This window comes from Dysidea avara, chromosome 9 (assembly GCF_963678975.1).
Source record: "Dysidea avara chromosome 9, odDysAvar1.4, whole genome shotgun sequence".
Classification (NCBI taxonomy): domain Eukaryota; kingdom Metazoa; phylum Porifera; class Demospongiae; order Dictyoceratida; family Dysideidae; genus Dysidea; species Dysidea avara.
The window spans coordinates 13,969,052-13,995,810 of record NC_089280.1 but is presented as its reverse complement, the minus strand read 5'-3'; the positions used below and the strand labels follow the sequence as shown (position 1 = coordinate 13,995,810).

The 26,759-nt window shown below is 36.5% G+C and overlaps 2 protein-coding genes and 1 long non-coding RNA gene across 3 annotated transcripts in view; 1 reads left to right on the top strand and 2 right to left on the bottom strand.

Annotated features, from left to right (window-relative positions):
- The window catches only part of LOC136267276 (origin recognition complex subunit 5-like), a 102,249-nt gene that overhangs the window by 56,974 nt on the left and 18,516 nt on the right, over positions 1-26,759 (top strand). The gene's annotated exons all lie outside the window — the stretch shown is intronic.
- LOC136266772 (uncharacterized) lies at positions 13,836-26,041 on the bottom strand. The gene is made up of 3 exons (XR_010706280.1): positions 25,946-26,041; positions 14,803-14,889; positions 13,836-13,982 (listed from the first exon to the last, which is right to left on the bottom strand). It is a non-coding gene; the product is annotated as an uncharacterized lncRNA (long non-coding RNA).
- LOC136266462 (uncharacterized) lies at positions 22,798-24,755 on the bottom strand. The gene has a single exon (XM_066061476.1). The coding sequence runs from the start codon at positions 24,448-24,450 to the stop codon at positions 22,798-22,800; it is 1,653 nt and encodes a 550-aa protein (XP_065917548.1). The 5' UTR covers positions 24,451-24,755.

The window sequence follows — 26,759 nt, the reverse complement described above, 5'->3', positions numbered from 1 at the left end:
CACATACACGCACGTACATACGCACGCACACAAACACACATGCATGTAGACATACCATGTCTCAAACACATATAAATTCACACATTCCAAAAGCACAAGTGCAGCATCTGTTCCCACATGTATCTAACTTTATGTAGCATGATCACAAATGGTTTTTGTGACTTAAAGTGTGACCTTGTGTAGTTATTACATGGACTATAAACAATACCATTTTAAGCATTCCTATACAAGTGTAATGAACTAAACACAACACAAAATGAGTGGTGTAATGTACAAAACAATACAGAAATGAGAGGTACATGATGTCAGTGCAAAAGCACACAAAGATTTAAAATCTTATGATCAAAGAATTAACACATAACTGTTTTCTCTCTGTATTACAAAACCATTCTATTCTAGTGTTTAGATGTTGAATGGCTTGATACCGTGAGCATCATAATTTTACCTTTTTTTTAGTATGTTCCCACACATTATCATTTGTGTAGGGTATACTTCTACTGATGTTAAGTTGACAGGATGTGATAGTTTGGTGTAATTTGTTCAACTCCTACAAGCAGTGATTGACAAAAGGGACAACAGTTGTGGCTGGACATGCATTAATTGTAAGGGCTAAACAGTTAATATGTAACATATAAGACAGCTGTACCCACTTACATACAAAGGGGCCACTTATTGTATATACGTAGTATAACATTAGTGAAATCCCTTAACTGTTACTTGTAATCCACCTTAAGTGCAAGACAAAAGACTGACTTTGCAATTCTATTATAGTCCAATGGTAGCTATTAGGAAACCTGCTCACAGGATAAAATTGTTGCTCTTTGAGTAGAGCTGTTAGGAGAGGTTCCATTGTACCGGGATTGCAGTATATTCTTTCTCTGGTTTTACAATATAGCCAGTAGATTATATGGGCATTTTATTCCAGAGATTTTTACCAAAGATCTTTGTAGCATATGAGGTATTTTTTGTAATGCTTTGCCTTGTGGCAAATGCATCTCTCATAAAATGATAATAAACAGATAAATAAACAAATGCTGCTAGTCTAAGAATTTCAGCCTTCATTCTTGATAATAACATGTACCCTCAGATGTACGTAGTACTATTGGCAAACTATAATGTTCATAAGTTGAGCCGATAGGTATGGAATTAATCCAATACTTTAATCACTTGTCAGCTGATAATTGTTCACATTACATACAATGAGGTACATATAATAATATCATTGTTTATTGACTCATTCCATTGTGAGAGAGTATAGTAAACAATACAAATACTGCTGGAATGTAAGTCTAAAAATGCTTTTAGATGATACATTCCTTTGAAATAGCTCCAATAGTTTTCCAGTCAATTAGTTCATGTTTATATGTATGACTGTGTGAATAGCTATTCCATATTCAATGATGCATACATTATAAGAGTATGTGAAGTGTTATACTATACTATATTTCATAATTTCCACTATTTATACAGGTATTTCCTCGTAGGGGCATACACACATCAATACATGCAGTATGTATATTGGTATACACATCACTTCTTTTGCTTAGGTGTTGATGCGTGAGCAAGAGTTCATAATATTTGTATGTATGTAGTATTGTGAACTCTTGGCATGAGTATAGTGCATAAATGGCTTTCTGCATTGAGCATTATGGTCATAACAATAATTTCCATAGTGACTGGAATAATTGTAGAGGCAATTCTCATAATGTTTTTCTTTTGTAACACTTTGTAATAAGTCAAACACAGCTGATAAGAAAGCAAATGGTCAATTTTCTTTTGGCAATTGAAAGTTGAAGCATGTATTATGGCTCAACATAAATTTTATGATACATATATCTGGCATAATTCCTTACATTGATACTGTGTGTGTGTTGAGTTCACCAGTCACATAATATGTAAACACATAGGGATCATAGAAATAAAAAGTAATCAAGGAGAGGTCATCTAAATTTGCATTGATGAGTGAAAGATTTGAACACCATTATTAAGCGAAGGTGGTGTCTGGTGCTAAGCACTTCTTTTGGCCAACTTTTTCATATCAGTGAATTACATATTTTTATTACCAAATATGACATCGCATCCTACACTTAGAAGTGTTTTCTGAGTAACCATCATCATACCAAATAATCTACTTCTAATTTCACTTCCCACACATGTTCTTAGAAGTTGTGGGTCCATACCTGCCTACACTACATTATTTACACCAGAGCACACACATACATTCCATATGTGTGTGTGTGCATGCATGTATGTGTTGGTTCATGCAAGACAGCACAGCAACCAATACAAGTGGCTCCAATTTACTCAGTTGTATTAACGGGGAACTGGTCCTAGAACACTAGATAGGTAAGAACATTAATGCTAACTATATACATGCCATACTTAATCAGTAAGGTTTAGGCTGGTCCAAGATGCCCACTGAACAGTGAGGCATGGTATAGACCTCCTCCTCTCTGCAAGGTACTGATTCTGTTTCCAGCAGGATATGCTTACTCTGACTCTTAAATTAGTATTCCATAAACATAATTGACCTAATGACAGCCTGAAGCTTTACTTTATGATGTGTAGTACATGCATTGTAACTACCATGATAGGCAAAATGGCACATCTCTACATTACCTAAGCAACATCGAGTAGTATTGAAATTAACCCCATAATGTTAGCCATAGGTGTGTTATTCTTTGTTGAAGGGATCAATTAATTAGTTAGGTCAATTAAAATGAAGTTAAATAAAACTCCACTTAATTATGCCTAACCATACATTACTGCTTCCAAGCTGTTGTGAAGGAACAGGCTTTTTTTGGGAGGGGGGTTGACAGAAAATGCAAACCTACTTGATCCGTACTGCTGTACTATAATGTAATGAGGAAATGAGAAATTTTATGGAGATTTAGTCCATGATACATGCACTATAGCTGTAGCTGCTGTGCTTGGCAAAAAAGAATGTCTTGGGCTGAAGCAACATTGAAGAAATAAGACTTAACCATGTCAAGCTACGCTTGACTAAAGGCATTAGTTAATCAGAAAACCCAAACCTGATATGATATTTTCTGAATAACTGCTCTACTGTCGGAGAATATCTGTGTGATATTATTGAGTAAGGGAAAGTTCAGGAAGACCACAGGATGTTTTGATCCACTGGTTATGCATTTTCCAGACTACACTAAAGGTATAATAAATCAAGACATGTGTTGTATTTGTAGGGACTAGTCAGCTGTTTCTGTGTATGTTGTAGTATTGGATGCATTAGCAGTTTCATGTGTCTCTGGTACCCCTGATAAATGCGCGTATGCATGGTGTATTTTGTGCACTTTTCTTAAAGATGTGCAATGACCAATTGTGTCAACAGTTGTGCTATAGATCATTCAAGTAATCCCTGTACTGCTTTTGTACCTCTCAACATCTGTATTGAAATACTACGCCATTACAACTTGACGATTACTTAATTCTCAAAAATAGCACAGTATAATGGGCTTGTGGTTACCTGTGGACAACATATCCATCTCACATTACATAATGCTGCTAATTTCCTGTAGTTATGGCTGTACAATGTAGTGAATATGTTTAAATTCTTGTGTAAGGTATATCTGCAAGCTGTTTTATTGTATTGTTGATGATATGATATTACTTGACATGTGACTGGATGTTGTCAACATGTAGGACAGTAATATACTGTACATCACATGTTTGCTTGTGTGCACTGCCGTCAGGAGCTCATAAGCAACGCAAGGCACTTATGAGCTCCTGCTACTGTATATATATCCTGAATATTTTGAGGGGGGAAGTTGTCCTAAACTTCCATGTAGTCTTGAATTTTGTTTTTAGCTACTGTAACATTGCTCAACCTCAAAATATATTGCATTGCACCAAGTCTTGCTGTGTTTAATAACCTTAGAATGAAGTTTTTAAGTGTAAAAATAATGCTAAGAGTCTTTCAAGTAGTTGTATGTCAACATGTGTATGTATAATTGTACCAGCTAACGGAAACATACATCAAATAACTACATATTAAGCTTGTAGTGAGTCCTCAAGAATTAGACATACGACACTGTTGTACATGTAACCATGCAGATCAAACACAAGATTTGAATTTTTTTTCCCTGCAGTTCAACTCAATGAAAATAGAAAGCCATGGCATCACATAAATCCTTTCTTCAAGCAAGCAATGTCAAACTTCTACTATCATGACATAAACAGGTTGTTAAAAATATATTAAGGAGAGAATGTAGTTAGCTTATAGCAACATATTTCCTTTCGCCAACATGTATACACTGATTGAGTATTTATCATATTAAACTTTCTGTTGGTTTAATCCCTTGTAGTGTTACTAAGCAGTTTCACAATGACTACCCTGGTAATAGTGAGACTAACAGAGGTATGAGAAATATTATTTCTGTTTTCAACTTGTAGTGTTTGATTATTTAGGAGAAAAGCTACCTTATTACACCAAGTTTTTATTGATAGCAAGTTTTCTTGCTTATTCTGACAACTTGGCTAAAAGTGATAAATTTTTTATAGCTATTTTCTTTGATATTGCTCAATCTTATCCTTGTGTGTAGCAAAAAGAATCTGAATCAAAGTGTTCTGTCAAATTGAAAAGCAAGGTAGTTTATAAATACAAGATCCTTAGACAATGTGGATAAAGTTAACCAACGGTTTCCTGTTGACTAAATTTAGTAACACATTTTGTTTTGTGCATAAACTATAACCTTGACATCGGCAAATAACTCTAATAGTTTACACACCATAAATTTACCATATGCATACGTATATACAGAAAAGTATTTTTGTCTTATGAACTCATGAACTGCAGAGGCTACTCAATGTACAGACTCTAGTAAAAAATGTTGCATTCATAGTGTGCCGAGCAATGCTAAGCTAGAAGCAGTGTTTATTGTTGGAATGCAAAGAGCTGAGGCAATTGCACATAGTGTGTGTGACATATGTATCAGTATCATCTTAAGCAGAAGCGTTTTTGAAAAAAAAAACAAGCATAGCGTCATAAAGCTTACTTGAAAACTCAATCCAGTTGTTCAATTTATCCCATCCAATCTCACAAGAAATACCATGCAATTATAATTAAGGCAATAATTTTGTGTAGTGCTTAAAACGTGCTCCCCCTCTTCTGGTTAATAGTCGCATCTCAGTCTCAAATTATCATCAGAAGAGTCACCTCAGATAAGAGCTGCATCTTGTATTTGAATATGCTGATGCAAATGCATTTGAAGGAGTTGACTTTTTGAAACTGTACATTTTGAGAGAGCCAAACAGAAAAATTGTTACATTATTTAAGGATAGTTAAACAGGTTCAGTCATTCAATAACACTTATACGTACTTGCTACTGCACAAGTCCATAACAGCTGCTCTTGCTGCATGAAATATAGTAGTATTCCTGCATTTGTGTGGTCATGTTGTTATTTAGCTTGTATGTTTTTTTTGTAAAATATTACTGGGTAAACATTTACATCATAATAATATGCTATTTTCGTGTGGTACAATAATGAAGTTATCTAAGATAGTTTAAACAAACTTGTTTACATTATAGCAGTCTAGTACACAACTCTTGGGACCAAAGCTATTCCCTCTCAGCAGACTACTTAACATATTTCATTTCGTCACGGACAACCACTGTGATAGTGCAGGTGTCCCTCTCAGTTTCATGCATTAGCATTTCTTTTGTGCATGTACGTATGCAAGAGTCCATATATACGTATATACAGTAAATGATGCTGTTGGAAGGCATGCAATGCTGAAGTGCAACAGGTGCACCGATTTTGACCATTAATGATTTTAACTCGCTATAGACACATACACAAAAGTACACTGTAAAAAGCAAATATTCCCTAGCTAATTACAACTACCGTGCATATTATACAGTATACCAACATAAAATTAAAAGTTATTTAACAGTCACCAGGCTGTGAACAGTCAAGAATTGTATAGACGTGCCTATACAGTGTTCATCACATAGATTCAAGTTCAACTACAATGGCTAAGTTATGATGTGATCTTTGAATTCTTCAGCCATCAGTGGTGTGTCAGACATGACAATAATAATCCTAACTTGATAAGTTGGAACTGAAAGCTTAGAACAGGGTGCTGATTTCTTCTGGGTTGTTGTACTGTGGGTACAGATTGATGGCTTGGTCTGCTGAGTATGTACTGTGTCTTCGTGTTTCCATTTCTTCCTCTTTGGGTAGCTCTATGTGACTGTGTAGTGAACTGGGATCTGATGAATGTCTCATGTGGAAACATCCTACAGGTGGTCGGTTGAACTGGCTACTACTTGTGACTTTTACAGTTGGGATGCAGAGTAGTCGTGGGGGTTCATCTGAGAATGCTTTTTGGCCTACAGTTTGCTGTTCAAATTCCTCTTCTTCACTAACTTCATCCAGCGAGTCCAAGTCAGAGCATTCTGATGGAGAGCTGCTAATACTGGATCGTGACGCTAGTTCACTGACCGAGTCATTCAGCGAGTCCATTCTTTCTTTAAACTGAGTGTCTTGCTGGCGAAACGCTGCTAGCTTTTCTCTGATCTGCATCAGTTGCTCATCCACAACGTTCACCAGTTCAGAATTGCTCGTACTGGGTAGTAATTGTCTGCTGCCAAACGATGTTCTCTTCAGCATTCTCCTCTTCGCGTAGAGATCCGGAATATCGTTACAGGAATGTCTGTTAATGGTGCTAGTGCTAGCCCGCCTGGACATGAAGGCATTGAATAAATGATCCATTTCTCTTTGTTTGTCGTTACTTTTCTGCTTTTCGCTTAACTTCTGACTTGAGTGACTACGACCAGTCTTTTTATACACATGTGCGACCGCGAAAGAGAATAATAATATTTTACGACGTGACGTATAACATTAAATAAATATAATAGCCATGCCGGAACATACATTAAGCATTGATATGTATTCACTGTAGGTCTGTCCTAAACGAAAAAAGTTATAATGATACGGAATAACTAACACTCACCTGGAAATGTGCTGAACAAAATCCAGTGGCACCATACACTGTAAAATTAGCTTTATACCCACATGAACATAGAACAAGTATATAGCTAGCTTATTAGCTACAATGTAATTGCAAATGCATATATATATTGAACACACAAGTACATGCTAAATGTTGCGTTCAATAAAAAACAAGCACAATGAAACTCCTGACTATTCTGGTAATCTCAAGGTCAATTTAGCAGGTACATGGTCACATTACAAGTGACACGTGTGGCACCATAGATAATACAATGGTGGCACTAATGTTTAGGGCCACTTTAGAGAAGTGACCTTATTACACAATGACCTGGATTGCACAGGTTTCACTGCTTCGTGCTTATACAAAACAGTCTTTAAATTCACCTTGTAGCTATTTGCAGTTTTCAAGTAGATCTGTTTTACTTGCACAAGATAAATAATTCATCGATACCAGCAACCTCACCTAATACCAGTAATACATGTTACTATAATAATGTCATCACCAATGTGATTATAAGGGACCACAAGATTGAATTAGTGTCTTCTGCCAACAATAACAAACACTGTATGACATAAAAAAACAATTGTACAAATGAATTCCTAGCATTTCAATTATCTACTAAATACAGGAATAAATTTACCTGAGCTAACAGGTGTACTGAAGGTTCAACAGGTTGAGAATTGGTTTGTAGAAAGTCTATACTCATCATGCTAAAATTTGTGGTTTTGAATAAATTGGAACACTGTGTTATGTAATGTGATGGATAAACTATTAAAACACTCTAATAGAACATTCATCATAATAACAATGTCATGTTTGTGTATTGATTTTGTGAAATCTAAGGTGATGTGGACAACAAGTAGTTACTATTACATTAGTGACTGCATTGAATAGCTACTTGTAAACCAGTCAAAGGAGTTACATTTGTAGCTAAGGCACTATTTCACTGTCAATGGTTTTATTGGATAATTTCATAATCATTCAACAATTAAGCATTATGTGATAATATTGAGGGTAGCTACTAAGGAATTATGTGGCAGTAAGCCTGTAAGAATTCTTTCTTAAGTGACTGTCTTGATATTTCAATAATTGCTTATTTGAAGGAGGCGACAGTTCACTAGAGAAAACAGCTATAATGGCCATTAGACAAATGATTGTCTAGTGCATAATATAATTGCACCACGTAAGTCATAACATTTCATGATTTCTCAGAAAAATCCTAGAATGCATATGTGGCATAAGGTTATATACTTCTCACAGATCTTTCCACTCCAAAACAATACATGCTTTACTTTGCTATAAAAAGCAAGCACTACTATACATTGTCCAGTAATTTGTGTTGGTAACAAGTATACACCATTTGCTATATGTTTAGTTGTCCTGTATCTTGTGAACATATCATGGGCTTACATATCAGTTTCCTCTGCAACTGTAAATTGTGATCCGTGATGCCATGGGAGGGAGGGAGGGAATAAAGTGATCATTAGTCATACATGTGTCATGATGTAATAATCTGTAACTGTGCTGCTGACTATACCTTATTCATTTAAGTCCTTGTAACATTGTAATAAATGAGTAACTCTGTACTAGCTAAGTATCTTATAAAGTAGCAGATGTGGAATCTTTTGATGTATTATGTATGTATACATAACTTTGTTTACGAGGTCTATTACAATTGTAACACAATGTGTAAAATTTATAAACTAAACATTTTTGTATGCAGCAATGAGTTTTCTTGCTGTAGATTTTACTGTGATTATATATTTTTCATGCTGGCTGGCATAACTATAGCATAATAGAGCTGCATCATTAATGCTTAGCTGTACTGAGTGTGATGTACTAATTGGAAGTAATTTCAAGTACAGTGGAATATAGGACGTTTTAAAATGAGGACACCTTGGGCACTTAATTATTATTGGTCCCAAAATATCCCTTTACATGTAAACTGACCTGGAAAATCAGGACACTCTTGGTCAGTCTCAAAACCTCAATACTTAGATTTCACTACATACGCATTTAGTGTATTTAATTTTGATAGTCCTCTAATTTTGCATGGGCTGCCATTGATATGAAAATTTAACACCTGGGTTGATAGATGGTAAAAACAGATAGGTACGTATATGAAATTTATACTTCTACAAAAACCCGCTTGCTTCCTGATCAGATTATCAGCCCAAGTGTACACAATTCACTTCCAGTTCTAAATGGCACACAGATTTCCTGTTAGAATCAACAAGATAGTTCTTCTGTCAGGAGGTTAATAATGACAAGGCAAAAAAATGCTTGCATAATTGTAATTGACTTTGAAGAAATTGTATACAGCGCTGATGACTCTATCACTTCTCTTCAAGGGTTACATCTGCATTCTATGAGAAGACTTGCATATGTTTAGGTGGGGAAGGGGGCAATAGAAACATGCTCCAATATGTGCTCACACTCATGCATACGAAAAATAGACACCATCCTACCACACAAATGCTATGGTTGGTTCCATCTGAACGTCATCAAAATAATTATATGGAGTTGTTTGCTTTCCCATGCAGTTAGTACCTTAATTCTCCTCATTAATACAACTGAGTAGATTGGAACATTAATGCAGCTCTGTGTGTGTGTGCGTGTGTGTGTGCGTGAGCTGTTTAAGTAGGGGCCTGGTAAGTAATTGGTGGCTGGTGTTAACCTGGGAAGCAAGTGCCGACTGTTTTATGTCTTATACACAGTGGGTGAAAGTTCAGGCACCCACACTTATACCTGTGAGATACAGTATATGATACAGTCTCTTGTGGATTACCATAGACCCTGCCCCAGGAGGAAGTGCCATGCACTGACTCTAAGCACTGAGTAGCGCACAGGTGCGAGTGTTTGTTTGCTGGGTAGGTGTGACTGTGTTTGCATGGTAGCCAAAGGCTTGTGTGTCATTTTGATGCTAAGAATGTTTAATGTTTGATATCGTTTAATTTGGGACCTAAACTCTGTATAGGTCTTAATAATGCCTAGACATTTTACATGGTGTCCTATTTTTTAGACATCATTTAGAAAAAAAAAAAACCACAACTAGCTATCACCGGTTGTCTTTATCCCATAGAAATGTGAATAGATCAGAGTTGTGTATGATGGCAGCTTTTTCTGCAAGCCATCAGCAGTACAGTCTATTTGGAGTTCCAGAGTACTGTACAGTAATTTGTGGAAAATGCTGTGTTGTGTTATTGGAAATCTGTTTCTGACTAAAATAGTAATGTGCATTAGTTATTCACTGACCACACCTATGTGATTTGCTGCTTGTGATTTTATGATTCTAAAAGTGCAACATTGCTGTTATGTTGGGCTGAGTGGAATAGAATATGACAAACATGTTTCTCCGTCACTTGATTACATATTCAAATTTTTAGTTTAGCTGTTGTTTCTTTTAAATGTAAAACTATACTCACTTAAGGTGTTTCTCAGACAAACCTGTATACATAAGTTCACTATGAATAGCACTATGAGGGTATATGTAGCAGTGGATGTAAGAAGCATTTTAAACATGCGTTGGTGAAAATAAGATAGTGTTCAAATGTCAAAATTTGATGTAATTATTCATTCCCTAGTTTACTGTTTCTGAAGATATGTGTATAGATGTACTGTGTAAAATAAAGGGCATCAAGTTTCTTGAAAGTATCGTAGAACTAAAAGATGTGCAGATGTAACACACTTTGTTAAATTGTTTTCTACACATGAATTCTCATCTTACAGCTTATCAGTGATGTACACATGATTTTTTTTCCTGGGCTAGCTGTAATGCACTTGCCTACCACTCCTAGCACAGTAAGTGCTGAAAATAGAAAATGTACACTGAGTTAAGCATTAGAAAATGAACCTCTGCTATAGGCGCAGCTTGTTTAGAAAACAAGGTTGTAAAATAGAATGCAGGAGACTATCACCTGATAATGGTACGCATTATGCTTGTATGTGTCTGTGTGTGTCTGTGTGTGGTGTTTCCATTAGCAAGAAACTACTCAATTACTCCAGTCTACCCAGCTGTTTAAATGGGGACCTGGTGACCTGGTGAGAAACAGCCCACCCAGCTGTAACACATCTGATTCAATAGGTACCTGGCGTTAACTGGGAAAGCAAAGTTCCTATCTCCCTTAGTGGTGTTGAGGTCATTGTGGAAGTTCAGGTTCTGTAGCCTCTCTCTGTGAGACCTGGACAGTCCTCCTGTGTGTTATAGTCTTGTGTTTTTGTATTGTATAAACATGTATTGTGTGGTGTAATTATGTGTCTTCTGTCAAGGAGGAATGACCTTGGCCAATTAGTGGAGTTTTTACATCATCAGAATCCCCAATAGAATTTGCCTGCAGTACTCAAGTGTTGAGTAGCACATGGGCATCCCAGTGTTGGTTCACTGGGTGGCAATAGCTGTGTTTTGCACAGCTGCCATATGTAGGCTTTGCTTTTTGCTTGTGTGTGTGTTGTGTGTGTGTGTGTGTGTGTGTGTGTGTGTGTGTGTGTGTGTGTGTGTGAGAGAGAGAAAGAGAGAGAGAGAGAGAGAAAGAGAGAGGCAACGGCTTTTAGCTGGCTAAACTGATGACTATCACAAGGATGGATTACCGTGTGCCAAGTCCAGGATACCGCCTGATGGTATCTTTTGGTACACACCAACCCGGTACCCCTGTGAAGCCTCCCAGGGGGGAAACTGAACATGAATTCTGCACTTATGACAGGCACAGCTTGGTGGACATTGTCATAATTCCAGAACACATGCTGCTGCTGGAGTTCAATAGGTCCTTTGGTTTCCGTGCAGCTACACTGTGACCATTTTCAGTAAACCAGGTGTGCACTAGTGGCATGACCGTCCAATTTTGCTGCTTTCGATTAGGAGGGCTGCGTGACCCGAAGGGGATAGTAGAGAAGGAAGGAAGAAAGGTGTGTGTGTTGTGCCCAGTATATTCATTGACTCAGAAATTAGCACATCTTTTTGGTCTATAATTAATGATGTCACAATGATGATGCTATTACACTACTTGTATACTGACAAATATGTGCATAAAAATCTATGCTGCTACCCAATTTAGTCAAAATTATAACAGTATCCTGTAACTAGAAGGAAGTGTGACTGATTATAGTGCCTCCTGTCTGGTAGTCATTTTATCCATGTTTTGCGATTATGTCTGTTATAATTATGTGTAGTGTAAACTCCCTTACCAATGTATAGGTCCCAAGCAAAGCTTGTTTGTAACTCTACTGCAAAGAATTTTCTCCTGAAATTGTAAGATTAGATTATGCACATTATCAAAATTTTTCATGACATAGTACACAGCAGTTTATTAATAGACTCGAGTTCCAGCACTATTCCTTGTTTTTCAACACTCCTACTCCTAGAACTATTCCCTCACAGGATTTACGTTTTTAAAAGTGATTATGTATATAGTCTCTCCTGGACTTTACTTATCAATGTGACAGTTGGTACTTGTCTTGCCACAGATCTCAACCTGGTTTTAAGTACAAGCATATAGAAATGTTTATAGCCATAAGATACGACAGCAGTAGCAATGAAGTATTGAACTAACTTGTGGCCTTGATGCATGTATACAATCCAATTAAGTGAGGAATCAGTATTGTTTGCAACTGGTATTATGATGAGTTACGCTTTATTCAATATCCACTTAGTATGTATCTGAGCAGAATATCCTGCATAATGTGACTTGTGCATGATCTCAGAATTTATAAGAACATATTTGGAGACAGATACATGTATCTGGCTCCAAATACTTTTAAGGAAATTAAAAATTCATAGATTACACATCATGCTGGGTTACCTGCATGTGTTAGTGTGATGTAATCTTTGTGGGTACTAGCAGTAATTTATCAAGGTGTTCTCCCTTTGGTTAATATAAACAATACAACTTAACATTGCATAGTGATTCAACAAACCCCACTTAGTTAAGCAGTACTACAGCCACTGAGGTATGACCCTTCAAATGTTTATTCAGTACATAATGGTCTGTACATTTGATAAGTTATAATTATGTCAACATGTCATTAATAATATAATTTACTCTTCACTGGTTATTTATTACTAGTAGTATATACATTATACAACTCGTATTTGGCTATATTAGTTTATACAAACACTGCACACATGATTTGTTATGAAACAATTTGTTCACACAGTGAATCCTGTCCAATGATTTTGAGGATATAGTTAATTGGCAGAATTATGGAGGTGATGATTTACACTCTGAGCTGGACATGCATGGTAATACCAAAAAGGCTTTTTTTCCAAGTTTAAGCAATAATATTTTCACACCAAAACTGTGGTTGTAAAAATGCTCTCTATATGACAATACTTTGTTATCGAGATAATATCGTTTATCGTGATAAAATGCATGGTTTTTGTTATTGAAACTTATTGAAATAAAGGTTTGTCCATTATCGCACAGCCCTACTCTTCAGTATATTTCAAGTGGAAACGTTGCTTTGTACGTAAGTGAACCCATATGACTTGACTGTTCATAACAAACACATATTTATCTGTTTCTTTTTTCACACTAATATCCTAGTCTCCACTTAGTGGACTAGTGTATAGTTTATTATGGGGATCAACACTTTCTTTAACAATATATAAACTTTAAGAGCAAATGGTGTATTTTTCAAAGGCCATGTTTGCTAAAGTTTGCAGAAAACGTAGTAGTATGTATGCAATATTTACATATACATATACGCTGTATGTACATTATGTGATGACATTTGGGCTTACTTTACATGCGTGTATACATTTACAATAACTTTTCTGTAGATATTTACAATACTGTTGTTGGTGAGGTGTAGCAACCAATAACAGTACTAGTGTTGTTGTAGATAGCTATCTGTGCAGTTTACTTTCAGGGAATTTGGTAATTAAGTGCTGGAAAAGTAGTGTTCTTTAATAAATTTATTGATACCTGCATAATTATTGTACATCTACACAATTACTTGTTAATTGTTAGTAATGAACAATCCAAGGATGTTAAATCAGTTTCCATTAGCAAACCTACACAAGTATACAATCATCTAAACAATGTTGTAGGCTATTCCTTTGTTTCCCTTGTTCTGTTATTATGTCATGGAATTCTTGGACAACACAAATTCAATTGACCAGTAGACACTTATTATCATCATAATTACTTTTGGTGTAAAACTAACAAGCTTAAAACTGGCAAATTATTGAAAATATGATATTATAGGATGTCTTTTTCAGAGGTAAAATTGAGTTCTATATATAGGGGCTGCAGAAACTGTTTTTTATAAACTATATACTGTTCAATTGCAAATATCTTCCCAAACACACCGTGGCTACAAATAAACTACGTCATTTTGTTGAGACCACACCCTCCTTTTATTTTATTATTTCTAAATATACTCCTTTTGTGCTGATCTACCAATCCTATACTCAGTCTTTAGAATTTTGCACATGGCAAACAATGATTCAAGTGCATAAAACTAGATCTCCATAATTATTTCCTTGATTGAACAATTAAAATATTGAAGACAAATTTGTGTATTAGTATGGTGAGTATTGTATGTGATATGTATAACACATCACTAGTAAGGCCACTTGAAGCACATCATCATGAGTCAGATGTATTCTTTCATTTCAGTTGTAACAATATGTGTTCAATTTCATGCTCAGTTGATGAACATAATAATTACCTCAGTAATTCTTCCTAAATCACCTAGTTACAGCTGAGTGTTTGACTTTAATTGGTAATATAACATGTGTATACAGAAACTACGTACATATGTTATCACTATGGTATACTATAAACAAACACTCTTATTACATGTTAACATGTACTGTACAGTGTACATACCAACAGATGTAATTCACTGTGATCATAAGTACATAGACCACATCCAATCAGTAGGCAGGTTAGGTACTGTGACCTTCCTTGATTGCTCTATTTGACAAATAATGTTGTTAACATCATATCCATTTTTTTGAGTTAATTATAAGTTTGAGTAGTCACATTTAGTAGAAGTATATAATAGCTGTCACTTACCTAGTAATAACTGTAATTATCACTATAGGTATAATGCCCTTAGCTACATGTAAATATGTTTTAATTAAAGATTTGTCTCATATGATTATTGACACTCATTAACCTTGTCAAGATCATCCATCAGTAGTGCATTAGAGTCTACTAGATGAAGTGGTATAACATACTGTGAGGCAGCTTATACAGCTTGATTCAGTGTGCATTGTATAAAGTGTGTTGTCATAAAAGGGACAGTTACTTATGTAATTTATCTTTCTTTGTGGTATGTCCCACAACCCTCTGCCTTTGTGGGTATGCATACACTAGCATAGTGGTGCTGTCCCAGTATTATGAGGAATCACATGTATTTAACAAGAATGAAAAATGGGATCTTATATGTACTGATGTATGTACGTATGTATGTAATTTGTGTTTTAAAACTGTAGTGTAAATATCAGTTGGTTTTATCATACATTGCCAGAGATTAATGTATCTGTGAGATACCAAACTAAAATCATCATAGTGGCATTTGTGCTACTGGCTATAGCTAAAAATTATTTCGTAGATTACGAATTCAGGATAGTTATTTAAGCTCTTCCTTGCAATACAGAAGTGTATTAATTCTTTTTAATTTTCCTGTTGTGTGATTATGATGTGATGCATTAGATACAGTCTACAGGCTACAGATACAGTCTTGAATGTAAAATGATTTCAAACTATTTACGCTTGAGTGTTGTTTGGGTAGTATAGAATGAAGTAAATTTTAAAGTCTATATTCAGTGAATTTTGGTAACTTTTTATGTGCTAAAAATATTTTGATGAAACTGAAACTTTAAAATCCTATACTAAGACTTATAATTTGTATACGTACCTGTGTAACTTAATTGTTGCTGGTCAGGTGTTTATTGTAACAATTGTAACTACAGATTCAGTACATGATGGAACTGTTTGAAAGAATTTATTATGAATCCTATTACATGTACCTCAACAACATTTTAGGGAATCCCTCCAGTTGTAGGTGTCCATTAGTTGGTTGTCTGATTCAGTAGGAAATAAGCATTTTAGGTATTTTGCTCATTCAAAGTCTCTGTGACTAGTCTAATAGAGTGCATTCAGTTATAGTACATAATTGACATGTTGTATGACTGTAATGTGAATGATAGTTGTCTTACTCATCACATTTAGGTACCTACTGCCTTTGTGAACTGTGTAGAATGTTACACTACACCAGTCCTATATGAAACCATCATCTACCAATTATCAGGTTAGCATACCAGGTTTATGTGGCTAGTATTCCTGTCACCATCTCTACATAACATGTCAGTGTATTGGAAGGTGTTATTAAGTTGGTGCTCTACATGATATATGTGAAGTACTATATAGTGTCCTTCTCAGAGGCTTCTGAATGTTTCCATGGTAATAAGCCAGTAAACATGGTTGTCTTGACAAACAAGTTTACTGTCATATGATCCAGGCTTCAAATGGTGGCTGGGTTTTGATTATGTAATGATTTCACAATGTTGCTTCCAACATCCCCCAGTTATGGTTTAATTTGTTTATCATTGTTGGCTTAACTGTTTTTTGCTGTGCCCCAGGCGATATCAAGCTGTACCTTCCCTGGAAATGTACTGTATGCGTGACTGTATTAAATTCTTGTAAGTATCACTGCCTTTAGATTAGTAGCATGGCTTTTAATTGACAGTCATAAAATTAGAAATTGTAGTAGAGAACAGCAAGCTACATAATAGTGACAGTTGTAGTGGATTTGTCAAGTGTGCTAGTGGTAAGGCAATCAGTGGCATGTAGACTAGATTGGTATTTAGTGCACTGAAATCTAACATGAAATGATTGTACGTACATATGTGCATATACACTCCTGGCCAGTGTCATACCACTCACATACATCCACTAGTGCAAGTAATTGTGTGCATTTTTGTGGTTGACTTCATTATATCAACCACCACCATGCACCTATGCTATATGCTTACTTGTTTATAAATACACGAACTTAATGTACACTATCAAGAGTTCATAAAGAGAGGACTCTTTATTATGAACTTTTGACACTATGTATGGCACAGCTGGGTCCCCCATTATACAACTGGGTAGACTGGAGCAATGCAAATAAAGTTTCTTGCCAAGGGAGAAAAACACCAATTTACCAGGTCGATGCTTTAACCACTTGGCTATGCTGCCTCACAATGCATACACACACACATTTCAAACTCATATAAACACAGATTCCACACTGAAGCACAAGTACAGCATGTGCTCCCACATGCTAACATTTCGTAGCATGATCACAGATGTTGTTTTGTGATTTAATGTGTTACCTTGTGTAGTTATTACATGAACTGTCAACAATAGTGTTAGTACTATTACCATCTGAAGCATTCCTACAAGTGTAATGAACTAAACACAATGCAAAATGAGTGGTGTAATGCACAAGACAGTACAGAAATGAGTGGTACATGATGTTAGTATAATAGCATTAAACTCTTATGACCACTAAATCAACAACTATTTTCTTTGTGTATTATCAAAACGTTCTATTCTAGTTCTTAGATGTTGAATGGATTGATGCTGTGAGCATCATATACTGTAATCAGTTTATTGTATGTTCCCACACAATATTCCCTGTGTAGGGTATGCATCTATTGATGTTAAGTTGACAAGATATGATAGTTTGGTGTAATATGTTCTATTAGAGCATTTGAATGGAATTCTGATAAATCAATGGGTTTTAACTTTCCAGTTTAAATGATAACAAGGGGAAAGCCATGTGCACAGTATACATACACAAAATACATGGTAATATTATAAAGCTGATGTCACCAGTACGAACCAATACAAAGACATGAAAGCTCAGTACAACTTCCTAACAATGTTAAAGTATGCTATCAAAATTATAGGGCAACAGATGGACCAGCCAACACAGAGAAGAACTATCATAGAATGATTAAGAGTTATCCATCACTTAATTTCATTGTAATGTACGTGTGCACAACAGTCACACGTTGTAAGCTAATAATACAATAAAATGGATATTATACCAATTTATTAAACAGTGGATCCTCAATAATCTGAACAGCTCTGTTCTCAATGTAGTGAAATTGTTCAGATTATTGACTATATACAGAACCCTATTCAAATACTCTAATAGAACAAACACTTGTTCACAAAATATCCTAATAGAACAGTCATTTCTACTGTTGGGATTAGCAAGTGTTCATATTATTGGAGTTTGGATTAGCAAGGATCTATACTGTTCGCATACATTATAAGCTATATGCCAATGGTTTATATGACAGAATCTTAGTATGCACACTACTAACATGGCTACCCACTCCCAAAATGACTAGCTCATTACATTTATATTAGCACTGCTATTGTAGTCATCAGTACTCTGATTTAATTATAAAGTGCTTGGTTTAATTGCTACAGTTGCTATAAGCCATGTATATACACACAAATTTCATTCTACGAGGTGTACAGAAGTGTACCTACAATAGATTTGTCTTAACCATTAGTCACACATCCAAACTGCTGCAAGGTATGGTGAAAGTGATCTTTAAATAAGATGCTCAAAGCTATACTATTTTTCTCTGACATGTGTGTCTATATGCACCAAATGGATAGTACTGATATGTCTAGGGAAGCTGTATACATAAAACACGAACAAGTCTTATCTATAAGAACATCTGCTCATATCAGTGATTCTATGCACTAACTAGCAAATTCGCTCTAATTATAAGACTCTGCTTGTGCTCATTTATCAATTAGAGTATTACAGTCTGCATGAATCTTGTGTTTGATGCTGTCTGTAAGCTTACATGGAGCCAAGCCCACTAGCAGGAGTTCATAATATAAAAAGAGAGGAGAGTGTCCTACTTCAGTATAGCCTGTACAAATGCATATCTCCAAGTTATAATGCGATACCTATAGTCACTTGCAATGTGTTAGTTGGTCAGGTCTCTACTCAGTAGTAAGTTTAAATGACCCTTGTAGATTGGCTTCAATAAACAGTCCACTGATGACATTGTCAACACTCCTTAACACTGTATAAGTAACTTGACATGACATCCTAAAGAAATCAAAGGTTTACTGTATTACTTAGATACATGATCATGATAAGTAGTTGTGGCTCACAAAAAAACTAGGTTGTGGCAGGACTAGGTTAAAACACTTCAACGTGAACTAATTGATCCATTGCACACGTGATCCAATCCAGGTCAGACTCAGATATTTGATCACGCGTCGGATGATCTAACCCTGTGAAAGCTATCAGTGGACAGCCTACTGTGACTGAGCACTAAATTTACAAGGCAGACATTTCAGCACAAGAAACGTTCAGGATACAAATTCATCCTTCTGTCAGCCTACAACTGTAGTGCCAATTTATCAGTAAATTTAATAAAAATTAAATAGTGCGTATGTCGCCAAATTAAAATTTTGCCAACTACAAATTTCCTAAATATTATTTTGTTGTTACATGACATTTACACATGCTTTGAGGTTATGCTATGACATTATCACTTGTCAGCAGAAGTTTACCAAGTGAGTGGGCAAAAGACAATTCCAGTTATAATCAGTTTTTCCATACCAGTTTACAACACTACTATACAGATAACAAGCGTCAACCCTGCACAGTGTACATACATAATAATATTATATGGTCAACTTATATAAAGCTAATGTCCCCAGTACTATGTGTGACACTGAATAGGACCATCATCAACCCCATCTACTTTATTCTCAGTACAACTTTGTAACAATGCTACAGTATGCTATAAAAATTATAGAATTACAGATGGACCAGCCAACACAACACAGAAGCAGCAATATTAAAGAAAGATTGAGAGTTATCCATTACTTGATTTCACTGAATGTACATACAATAGTCACGTATGTGACCATCTCAGCGAAAACCCATCTAGTTCGCACAACCTCTGAATATCCTTTTAATTTCTCAGCATTATCTGCATTGTCCAAGGAATGATTCACCAAAGTTTCAGCTTTCTGTGGTGAGTAGTTTTGGAATTACAGTGCTAGAAAGTAGGAAGAACAAGGAAATCGATTTGTACAGTGACTACTAAAAATAAACTACAGGCGCTTGCATTCGTAGCCATAACTTCCGTTTGGATTAGTCTACAAAGTTGAAATTTGGCTTACAATGTTCATCATGGATTGGCAGATCAACCAATGTATAGTTTTAGCCTTGCATTCATTTTTGTGTAGGCGTATGAAGGCGGCTTTGTTGAAGAATAGCAATAATTTTGTTTGCGTCTACCGCTTCGAAAACAAACTCACGTGACACACAAACCATTGGGGCTACAGAAATGAAACAAAGATTTTTGAACTCTCCATGAGTAAGATGGTGTATAGTTTAATCGATCTAAATTTTCCTTCTTCGTGTACTGGCCCGATAAAAACTTGCATATTTTTCTTGTAGCATGCATAATGTAACGAAAATTATTTTTTTACAGGTTTTTGCAATTGAATTCGGCGACTTTGCAATTGAATTCGTTCCGTTTGCAATTGAGTTCATCGCTTTTGCAATTGAATTTGTCCCGTTTGCAATTGAATTTGTCCCGTTTGCAATTGAATTCGTCGGTTTTGCAATTGAATTCGTCGGTTTTGCAGTTAAATTCGTCCGTAACAAGAATGGCAGCTGGAGCAAACACGAAAACATGATGTAGCAGCTGCTACAAGAACTTGTTCAAGTACAACAGTAGTAAACAACTCTTTATAAGGCAATAATTCTTCCTCTACAGCCTCTCCAGCAACATTCCAAACTCTACTATATAGAGCTTATGCAGGGGGCGTGGTAATTATCTCTAAGCGCCCAGCTCTTACACTCGTTAGCACCGTTCCGCCATTTGTAGGGTAGAAACGTTGCTTAGTGAAACTGCTCATGGATAGTGCACAACGCGTAAACCAGGCGTTTTCTTATTCACAGTATTATTTAGAACAGTCAGGAGACACCAAGGATCGATATCTCGATAAATTGAAGTTGATTTGTCGCGAGGAAGATCCCTATTGCCGACTGGAGAAGCCTTCATCGTTTTCAGAACATGCTATTGAGTGAAATGAATGGCCAGATGTGATGTACGGAGATGTATATAACTACCTAATACTGACACCTAGTCTTTACACACATGAACAACTTAAAACTTACAAAAGTCTGGAGGCTTTCAATCAAGTTGTGAACGGATGGGTGAGTGATGTTATTTGCAGTGTCAGTCGATCCAGTAGTACCAAGCTTTACTTGTTTACAGCACTTGTTAAACATTCACAAAGCCTTTCATTACCCTCACTGAAGGTATGGGTTTCAGTTAAACAGAGTGGAGAAGTGTTGTGTGCTCACTGTACATGTATGGCTGGTGCTGGAGAGGCTTGTTCACACATTGCTTCTGTGTTGTTCATGTTGGAGTTAAATACTCAGATGAAGCAGCAGTTTTCGTGCACATCATTGCCGTGTTCATGGCTACCAAGCACTTTTCGAAGTGTCCCATTTTCTGAAATTGGTAAAATAGACTTCACTACACCAAAGCATAAGCACAAACAAAGTGTCACTGAAGGATGTGGAGACCCATCTACGAAAAGCAAAAAGTTTTCTATTCCTAAGTCTACTGATTCTGATTTAGCCACTTTTCATAATGAGATGTCTCAAGGGCTGGGGAAACCAGTTGTGCTGTCATTGATGGCTGAGTATAATGATTCTTATGTTCCAGAAACAGAATCTGGGGTTTTACCCAAACCTTTAACAGAGTTGCATGATCCGACGGCAATGGAGATGGCATATAATGATCTTTTGACCAAATGTGAAGATATTTACGAGACTGTGTCTTTCACATATAGGTGCAAGCATGAAGATATTGCCAGGGTAGCATATACAGAAAAAATGCAAGCTTGTCATGAGAATTTTATGGTAATACAATGTGGCCTTATTTTGGATCCTGAATTTCCATTCTTGGGTGCCACACCAGACGGCCTTGTCTACTGTAAGTGTTGTGAGAGTCGTGTTTTAGAAATCAAGTGTCCTTTCTCCTGTAAGAATAAAGCATTTTCAGAAGCCATTCTTGATAATTCTTCCTTCTTTTTAGAAGACGACAATGGCAGACTCGCACTTAAGGAAGATCATATGTATTATTATCAAATCCAACTGCAGATGAAGCTATGCCACATGCAACATTGTGATTTTGTAGCTTGGAGGGAAGGTGAAATATTTCACCAGATGGTAGAGCTGGATTCTGATTTCATTGACTCGGCTATACATGACGTTGAACCATTCATTAAATTGGCCATATTACCTGAACTAGTAGGAAAGTGGTTCAGCAAGCAACCAATAATGCCACTGCAGTCATCAAGCAGTACAGCTGCTAGTGGTGGTGCAAGCTCCAGTACTAGCGTGTCTGTTGATGCAAGTGTAAACCAGGTGGATTCCACAGACTCTCACATTACTAAGGTAGATGCTACTGCAGGCTCGAGGAGCAATGATGTCCATAATTCAAGTTCTTCAGATGAACAGGAAGGATACTGCTATTGCGGTAAAGGAGAAGACTATGATAACATGATTTGCTGTGATAACAAGGATTGTTTGATAGGATGGTTTCATTTTTCATGTTTAAAAATGACCAAAAAAGATGTTCCGAAAGGGAAATATTTTTGTCCAGACTGCCACAATCAGAGGAGTTCTAAGAGATCAAAGAAGGCAATGAAACATCATTAATATACTCTACTGTACATGCACTTTCATATCCTAAATGTAAATAAAATGAATGTTACGTAAATATCAACAATATTATTTATTACAATGACAGGTACAACTTAGTAAATAATTAAAATGGTACTACAGTCACAACAGTTACATAGCGCACAACATATTACAACTATTTTATCAACAGGAGACACACCCTCTTCGTCACCTTTGAGCATGTTAATAGACAGAGTTGATTGTAATATGGAATATTTTTGCCTTACTAGCCCAATAACTCTTTCAACATGAATTCTAACATGAGAAAGCTGGCGAGCAGTGTCAACTTCTAGCTTACTTAACTGCTTTTTCCCTCTTGTAAAGGGAGGTACCTTGACTTCTGCACAATACATTCCTGCAGCCTTTTCTATTGTGAAGCCACGATCTGCTAAGATGACATCTCCAGGTAACAGTTTTGAGAGACCACAGTTCTCAGTTAAATGTACATCAGATACCCTTCCGCCCCAGCCTTTAGATATAAATGATACTGACCCCTGAGGAGTGATGCCTATTAAGAATTTGCATGTGTTGTGCTTCTTATAGTTCGACCATGTTTGAGCCCTTGCCATCAGTGAAGTTGGCCTGTCTATGAACACTTCAAAACAGTCTATAACAATCGCACATTTCCGAAAATTTTTCCTAAAACATGTTGGCATTGTCTTCCGTAACTGATCCCTCTCTGGCCAATAAATCAACGGTGATAACTTTACATGAAGTACATCTAGCCACTTGGTAATGCATCGGGAAACCGTAGATTGGTTTACACCAAAGCGATATGCCAAATCTTGATCAGGAATATTAAGTCGTAGCTTAATCAAAGTAATCAAGAGCTGATCAAACATGGGACAGCCAGAAAAATGACATTCAGGTAGACCCTTTATCACCAAATTGTATATGGCTAGCAAAACTGCAAACAATGGTAGGCCTGTATAAAACTTCACTTGCTTATCATTCTCTTCTAAGCTCTGTCGACTTACTATCCTTGTCTGCAACTCATCAACCTTTGTATTCAGTTTAGCTTCTCTTGTTCTTAGCTGTTCAAGCTCTTCTACAGCTTGGTTGTATTTCAGGAGTAGGTCATCATATTTCTTGAGTAGTTCATCATACTCTAGTCGTGTCTCTTCAGCTTGTTGCAATCTGTTCATTTCATCCAACCTCTTTTGTTTGGCATCTTCAATCTCCTTTCTTTGTTCAGCTTCTCTCCTTTCTTCTTCTCTCAACAATCTCTCCCTCTCATCTTCTTCACGTCTTTTCCTCTCCTCCTCTAACCTTTGCTGCTCTTCTATTTCTTTCAGCCTCCGTTCTTCTTCCAATTTTCTTGTTTCTTCTTGCCTTTTGCTAGACTCAGCAAGCTCTTGCATTCTGCTTTCCTTTGCCTTTTTCTTTTGCTGATCAGTGATCTCGGTCTGCTCTATCCTCCGTTTTCTGGAAGCTGTTCTTCTTCGAAAATCCGCGACCTGAGCTTCCATCTTTCGTTTCATAGGACTGTCAACGCGTTGAAAGATTGTAGGGGTATAGTTCGGTGCAAACTGGTTGTTACTCTTTTGTCCATCAATGAAATGTTTACTACATATTACCGTGTGCTCGGTTGGGTACCAGTTCTTCCTGTTTACAGCAGCAATCCATTTATTTCTTCGATCTAGATCCGCTGGGAAAGTATAAAAACTTAATCCACTCCCTCTTACACACAAATTGGAACAATTCACAGCACAACACTCCTTTGGCATCTTGTACCTGTATACCCTACAAATGGCGGACTGGTCCTAACGCATGTCTTAAATTGGTAAGAGCTAGGCGCTTAGAAATAATTACCACGCCCCCTGTATAAGCTCTATATACGCCATTCGCGATGGGTGTGGTCACTCGCGAGCAAGCTAATTAACTTGTCAGACAGCTATCAGCTTCGCGTACTACCAGCTTCAATTACCTTCTAGTGTCTCAAGTGTAACTCTCCAAGGCATAAATAGTTCATCTCTTAATGAACGGGTTGGTTTCTTGGAGCCGTATTGTTTATGACGAATTGTAATGCAAACGCGACGAATTCTATTGTAAAACCGACTAATTCAACTGCAAAACCGACAAATTCAATTGCAAAACTGACGAATTCAATTGCAAACGGGACGAATTCAATTGCAATACCGACGAATTCAATTGCAAACGGGACAAATTCAATTGCAAAGGCGACGAATTCAATTGCTAAAACCTGTAAGTTTCAATTTTCTCAATGCACATGCTTGTGCAAACTAGACAGGTTTTCGCTGAGACGGTCACATATTGCAAGTTATCATACATACGCACTGTACACAGTCATACATTACAAGCTATATGCAACAACAGACATTTAACCAGAACATAACTATATTAGTATCCTATAGCATACTGTATGTATGCGATATATAGACTAGTGTTACGTGAGTAGTTAGTAACAAGTTTATAGTTGTTTGCAAGTGAATCTTTGGGATTGTTTCGAGATGTGAACAGGCAGCACTGTTATAAGACAGAATCTTAGTACATACTCCACTAACACTGCTACCATCCACAAATTGAATAGCTTACATTTGCACTGCTATTGTAATCATTATTACTCAGTGTTAACAGTATTACAGTGCTTGGTTTGATTGCTATAATAGCTATAAGCCATGTTATGTACAATAGTTGCACATCCAGTGCTGCAAAGGTATGGTAAAAGCAAATGTTCAAAGCATATTATTTATCTTATGACACATGTGACTGCATCATTAGTGTACAATATGCAGAGTACTGACATGTCTACAGAACATGAAACACAAACAAGTCTTATGAGAACAACTGCTCTATAATAAACTATTTCTTGGTGCCCCTTACTCAATCCTGAGCACAGTAAACAGAGTCCTTTACCATAGAAATTTTGCTTTGCTACCTTTTAGCTAAACAATGCTTGTACAGTAGCAATAAATAGTAAGTCGCCACTTATGGACTAGTCACTAAATAACAGACCACACAGCGTAGTATCAGTGGACAATAGCACAGACTTGTAAATATGGTCCAATAATAAGACTTGCCTCTACCAAAGATAATAGACACCCCTACATATGGGGTGTCTATTATCTATGCCTCTACTGACTATAGGCTAAAATCTCGTAAGTGTATTCTAATGCTTTTGCGCATTTTAATACTCAAATGGAATACCCTAAAAACTATCTGCAGTAAAGTAATAGTTGGAGTACATTACACAGAACTAACCTCCAAGTAAGAAAACATCGTTGTTTCCACCAACAATCGTTCTTTCCCTCATAGCTGGTTTAACGCGCAGGCGGCGCAGCGCATTTAAATTGGTTGCTATGAGCTACAAACCGGCCTTACTAGTTACTGGGGCACGCTAACAAGTTTTACGGGTGGTAACTAACGAGTTACTGGTTGTCAGGAACTGAAAAGGATGGCGTTATATGGGGATCAACTGCCCGTCAGTACCTAAAGTCGTCTTGAGACTCAAGACGACTTGAGTTTCTTAAGACGACTTGAGTGAATCTTATATTCGCGATCTAAAATTTTGCGATTGACTACCTCGCGCGTTTTATCGATATAATCAATAATTTTCTCTGAGCACTTCTAAAGCCTCAATACAATATCGTAAGTATACTATGGCTTCATTTTTTCAGTTTCTCAAGACGACTTCAGTTTCTCAAGACGACTTCAGCTTCTCAAGACGTCTTGAGTTTCTCAAGACGACTTCAGCTTCTCAAGACGACTTGAGTTTTTCAAGACGACTTCAGCTTCTCAAGACGACTTCAGCTTCTCAAGGCTACTCGAGTTTCTATAGATGGATTTTAATGGTGGATGTTTTATTAGAGTATTTGACTGTTCTGTGAGATAGAATATTTAGACTTTGAGCAGTTTCTAATATAATTTTTATTTCCTCTCATTGATTCTTCAATAAAGAGATTGGCCATTCCCCTTACTCTTTCCACTGCCCTTGTATGAATTGCACCTGTACTAAACATCTACTAGCTTGCACATAGTAAAATTTAGGGGGAGGGTGGTCTTAGCAGAATAGAAC

Coding starts and splice junctions, on each gene's coding strand:
- LOC136266462 (XM_066061476.1), bottom strand. CDS start 24,450: ATGCCAAAGGAGTGTTGTGCTGTGAATTGTTCCAATTTGTGTGTAAGA.